This window comes from Bipolaris sorokiniana (assembly GCF_000338995.1).
Source record: "Bipolaris sorokiniana ND90Pr unplaced genomic scaffold COCSAscaffold_5, whole genome shotgun sequence".
NCBI lineage: Eukaryota > Fungi > Ascomycota > Dothideomycetes > Pleosporales > Pleosporaceae > Bipolaris > Bipolaris sorokiniana.
In genome coordinates this window covers 1,951,095-1,956,852 of record NW_006911899.1, presented here as the reverse complement: position 1 = coordinate 1,956,852, position 5,758 = coordinate 1,951,095, and the positions used below count along the sequence as shown (strand labels likewise).

At 47.7% G+C, this 5,758-nt stretch overlaps 2 protein-coding genes across 2 annotated transcripts; one reads left to right on the top strand and one right to left on the bottom strand.

Annotated features, from left to right (window-relative positions):
• Positions 1-1,282: 1,282 nt before the first annotated feature.
• On the bottom strand, positions 1,283-2,391 carry COCSADRAFT_35918 (uncharacterized protein). Its single transcript, XM_007700241.1, has one exon. The coding sequence runs from the start codon at positions 2,353-2,355 to the stop codon at positions 1,426-1,428; it is 930 nt and encodes a 309-aa protein (XP_007698431.1). The 5' UTR covers positions 2,356-2,391; the 3' UTR covers positions 1,283-1,425.
• A 131-nt stretch (positions 2,392-2,522) lies between these two features.
• Positions 2,523-5,074, top strand: COCSADRAFT_311444 (uncharacterized protein). Its single transcript, XM_007700793.1, has 5 exons — positions 2,523-2,666; positions 2,719-3,304; positions 3,360-3,518; positions 3,842-3,884; positions 3,942-5,074. Exons 1-5 carry the CDS (start codon positions 2,569-2,571, stop codon positions 4,862-4,864), a joined length of 1,809 nt encoding a protein of 602 aa, XP_007698983.1. The 5' UTR covers positions 2,523-2,568; the 3' UTR covers positions 4,865-5,074.
• Positions 5,075-5,758: the final 684 nt, after the last annotated feature.

Below are 5,758 nucleotides of genomic sequence, written 5' to 3'. Positions count from 1 at the left end.
TCAACTGCGACAATAAACAGACAATACGACTCGTTACAGAGGACATCGCCAAACTACATACCAAACTCCGGCATGTAGACATTCACAACCACTGGCTCCGACAAGAAGTCTCCCGCGGCAAGATTATGGTGAAGCATGTTCCGACAGATTATATGCTCGCCGATGGACTAACAAAGGCCCTGCCAGCGAATAAATGGGAGAACTTTCTTAACCAATTAGGACTTGTTGAGAGATGCCAGGTATCACCTAGGACACTTCAGGTGAATGAAATGGAAAACTGTATTGAAGAAGCTATTAAAGGGGATGAAGATAATACGCCAGCTCCGAAGGGGTTCAAAGCTGAGGGGGTGTGTCAGAAGTAAGGCTTTAGTTGAGGCCCATGCATAAGGCCAAGGAAACAAAAGAAAAGAAAAAAGCCACAAAAAGGCGACACCTCAGGAGATAGCAAAAATGAACACCTTTTTCATGACCCCATCATTAAAGACCCATCAAATCTGACAATAGTAAGAAGATATTAATTTATACTATAATGTTACTAATAAATTAGTCAGATATAGCTTACGTAATCAACCTATTAAATTATAAATCTTCAGCTTTTAAAAGATATATATTAGCTATATCTAACTAAGGTACATATATATAAAGATTATATAGTCTAATATACTATATATAGAAACTATAGTATAATATCTATCTAATAAACAGAAATTACTATTTTTAGTTCTTAGTTTTTTTTCTCTTATATTTTTGGTTTATTTTAGCTAACAAAAAGGCTAACTTACAGTCACGTGACTACCCTATACTAAACTAGGATATCTTGGCTTTAAAATGCATTAACCCGTTTTAGGATAGCTTTTCTAGTCATTAAGTAATAAATGTTTAAAAACGACAACTTTTTGGATTTGGACTTTTTTTTGTCACCCCACTGTATATACTACAATGGTAAAAATAAATGTTATATACCCGCAAAAAGTTAGTTTTTACGGACTCAAGGAAACACAAAAGAGGGCTCACGTGATGCTATCGTTAAGCCAAAGGGTTGGCACAGCCGCACGCATAGAAAACAAACAGTCCCTCATTAAAAAAAGGCAGAGTAAAAACACAAATGAATGAATAAGTAATAGCAAAGAATCTATTCTCGCAGTATTGCATATACATAAGAGCCTGGTTGCAGGTTTTGATTCTTGTAATTGTATGAAAGTGATATTAGAGTGATACATGTCCCTAACAAGAATCTTGTTTCTACAAACATCAAATGTGTAGCTTCAAGACATTGTATCTCAACAACATCAACCAACTTTGTTAAAATTAACCAATTTTGTTTCTGAATTCAATGTTGGACTGCAACTAGACACAGAAACTGATAATAGATTTCTTCGTGGGAGGGTATATTTGACCATATAATACATGACTCTTGTACATTGGTTACATCTTGCCTCCAGTAAGCTTCTCAGCAAGCTTCTTAACTCGCTCCTTGGCGAGACCAACACCTTCGCCGCCCTTGAGTTTCTGCAGCATATCGCCCACGCCTTCGGGCAGAGGTCCGTGCCATGGACTGAGCCCCTCGTTGCCCGCATGTCTTGGACCCATGTTGCCTCTCATATCCCAGCCCATCGGGGACTCTTCTGTGCCAAAAGCCTTGTCAATGGCTTCATCCAGTTGTTGTTCGTCTACAATGAATTCGCGCGCATTGGTGTACAGGTCGTGGAGACGTGATGCGCGCATTGCATCCACTTTGGCCATTCGTCGTTGGTAGGCTCTGCTGCGGGCTTTGGAGATGTCTTTTCGCGGGGGCAGGTTGTCTGTGAGGAAGTCGCGGATGCCCTTAGACACAGAGTTCTCGGTCAGGATGTCGACTTCGCGGCGGGGCGCCATGGCCAGCTCGCGCCTCTGCGCACCAATGGCCTGGATCTTGGCCATATACTGTGCCTCTGATGTGACCTTTCTCTCGTGCAGCTGCTTGACACCCTCCTTCAAATTTTCTCTCCTCTTGTCCGCCAGCCGTTGCTTGTACAGCCGGTATTCGGCATCTCTGCTATATGGACCTGGCACTTTGACTTCCTTTGGTTCTCGCGTTGTCTTTCCTAGGAAAACGTCTGATTCCTTGGGGTGCTTGTTTCTCGTCTTGAAGATGTCACGTGGGATGGGCAGGTGGCCTTTTACTGTGGGTTTGGCCGGGTAGGTTGGCTGCAATGGCTTGGGGACTTCGACATAATTTGGAGATTGCGGGCCGAGGGCGAGTGATGATGGTGTAGAGGAGAATGTGCGGCCACCCAGGCTGACGCCGGACCCATTGAGGGGGGCGGTGGGTGAAGGAGACGTCCAGGCAAAGCGGAAGGGTATCCGCGGCGGCATTGCGATGGTGGTGAGGGAGCCAAAGCAATGCGGAGGTGCGGGCGTGGTGTTGGTCGGCCTGGCTGTCTTCGAAAATGTCGGTGCCAAGCCGGCTTAGCCCCACCCAGACTAGCTCCGCCTCTCAAAAAAAGTTGCCCATTCCCATGTTCGCGACCTTCCTTCACTCTTCGCCCTTCCACCTCTTGTCAATCCCCCCAAGGAAGCAGAGCCAATATGGGAGTCCACAAGAAAGAGAAGAGCCGCCGTGAGCGCGAGGGTAAGGCGCACGATGGCATGGCCAATGTCAAAGTCAAGGGCACCAACTTTTATCGGTATGTATACATCTATACTGCTATGCGCCCTCTGGATGCTAACAGCTTACAGCGATGCGAAAAAGGTAAAAGTGCTCAAGCGCCTTACTGATGGCAAAGCCGAGCGCAATGCCAAGGGAGACATCACAAAGGCCGCCGTCTACCAAAGCCGTGATGCGCCCGTCGCCCGCGTAGAGCCCAATCGCAAATGGTTTAACAACACGCGGGTGATATCTCAAGATGCCCTCGAGAGCTTCCGGTCCGCTGTTCAGGCTCAAGCTGCCGACCCTAGCACATATCTCATGAAGCGCAATAAGCTACCCATGAGCCTGATCGAGACGCCCGGCCAAATTCCTGGTCTGAAGCAGCACGCGGCCAAGATTGCCGTCGACAGCCAGCCCTTTTCAGAGACGTTTGGCCCCAAGGCCCAGCGGAAACGACCAAAGCTTGACTTCAGTTCCATTGATGATCTTGCCGGCCGAACCGACAGCATGCACGAAAACTACGTCGAGCGCCTTGAGCAAGCCAAGCTGCTGTCAGGTACCTCGGGCGAAGAAAAGGAGGGTGACAATGACACTCCCAATGGCGAGCTCACATCGGCTCGAGAATTCATCTTCATGAAGGGAACCTCAAAGCGTATCTGGAACGAACTCTACAAGGTAAGAGTCTTCACTCAAAGTTGCCCTAGCTCCACGCTGACCCTTCTCTGCTCAGGTCATTGATTCCTCCGATGTCATCTTGCACGTCCTAGACGCCAGAGATCCTGATGGTACACGGTGTCGATCAGTTGAGAAGTACATTCGCACAGAAGCCCCCCACAAGCACTTGGTCTTTGTCCTTAACAAGGTCGATCTGGTGCCCTCCAAAGTAGCTGTAAGTTTCCTCCCCACAACACCTCCCCCCCCCCATCGTCCACACCCTCCTTAAGTCAAGGACCTTTTCCTCTGCAATGATTACGGTTCTGTTACAAGTTGGGAAGAGCAAAAGTGGCTCGCCGGCCCAAGATCGTCTTGATTGCGGGTCGATTGGCAACCGTCTTGGTTGTCAGTCAATAGAGTCACGCGTGATTTGTTTGAGTTGAGGACCGTCTCTGCACTCGCAGCTTCATGGCGGTACTCTTAGTAATATTTCACACATTCCATTGTCGATATACAAAACTTGCTATTTCCACAATGGACAAAGCTAATACCGCTTAGGCCGCATGGGTACGCCATCTGAGTCGTGAATTCCCAACACTTGGTATGTTCTGTTGTCGCTATGTTACATACCTGGTTCATGGACTAACCATAAGGACAGCTTTCCACGCCTCAATCAATAACAGCTTCGGCAAGGGATCTCTCATCGCTCTTCTCCGTCAGTTCAGCTCTCTTCACAGCGACCGCAAGCAGATTTCGGTTGGCATGGTTGGCTACCCAAATACTGGAAAATCATCCATCATCAACACTCTTCGAAAGAAGAAGGTGTGCGTTGTGGCGCCTATTGCTGGTGAGACCAAGGTGTGGCAGTACATCACTTTGATGAAGCGCATCTATATGATCGACTGTCCGGGTATTGTTCCACCCAACCAAAACGATACAGACGAAGATCTTCTGCTGCGTGGTAGTGTTCGTGCAGAGAATGTCGAGTACCCGGCGCAGTATATTGAGGCTGTCTTGAGGAGGGTTCAACCAAAACACCTCCAAAGGACTTACGACATAAAGGAGAAGGACTACGAGAATGATGCTGTACGCTTCTTGGAAGTGTTGTGCCGAAAGAGTGGTCGTCTGCTCAAGGGAGGCGAGGCTGACATTGACGGTGCTGCCAAGATGGTTCTCAACGACTGGATAAGAGGAAAACTCCCCTGGTTTACTCCACCACCGTTCAAGGAGGGTGAAGAGACCGGACCTGTCAATGAGAAGCGTGACGGCAAACTCGGCGAGATGAGCAAAAAGCGCAAGCGTGACGGCGAAAGCCAGGCTACCGGAAGCGTGGCAGCGACTACCGATGCAAGCGGCGCAGCTCAAGACCAGATCGACGATGATGATGACGATGAGTTTGGCGGCTTCAGCGAGGATGATGATGTGGAAGAAGATGATGAAGATTCGGAAGATGAAGAGGGCGGTGCCGCACTCGAGGCTGCCGAGGATGACGCAAGCGAAGATGATGAAGCTGTTGAGCAAGAGCTCGCTGCCATATCAGAAGCGCTCACAAAAGCAAAAAAGCGTCAACGGAAAACATGATGACCATTAAAAGAAGAATAGTTTTGATTCAAATGATACCCCAACATTACGATGCATCATCACAATGCATAGACCAAGTTCATCGATTTCATCCTCGGCCCTCGGAAAGCGTGAGTTCACGCGCAGTCACGGGTGGTAGTCTTGCTATTGAGAGATGAAGTGTACTCATTCAAACGTAGTTTGCCGTTGGAAGCGCTGCTATCACGAGACAATCAATGAAACAAGGTTTACGCCGCGCACTCGGACCGACTACAAATCGATATCACGTCGATGAGTGTCTACTCTAAAACAAAGACTACCCTTTATTTCAAGCAAATACCCTGACCCCTCAACAAGACATCGTATAAACAAGTATAAAAATAGTCTTCGATCCGAAAGCCTCGTACCCTCCACCGACGTGGTAGCACTTGGTATCTCGCGATGGCTTCGTCTCACCAGGGAATAGTGTTCTGCGTCAGTCTTCCCTATGATACATTGGTATTTGCTGTCCCAAGCTGATTAGAGTTAGTAGTACCTTGCGTACTGGTGTCGCTTTCTCACTTGTCGAACACAACCAATATCATCTTTGCAGTCGCTTGAGCAGGACGAACAGAAAGTGTCACCGTGTGGGATACATAAGCATCCGATACGACTAACGTATGTGGCAAGCGAGCGGCGCACCCCACCAACTTTGCTCACCTCTTCAACCTCAACGCATCATGGCTCAATGTAGTACTCCTCTATTAGTTTCAAATAAAGCAGATATTCAGCTTGCTGTATCGTCTATTACAAATAAGTAAATTTAAAGTAATCGTTCTGCTGCAGTAGTCTATAACGTAGCCGAAACAACGCTCCGCCGTCGACGCGCTGGTGTATCTGCCTAACGTGATTGCTAGCCTAACTCAAAGAAACTTA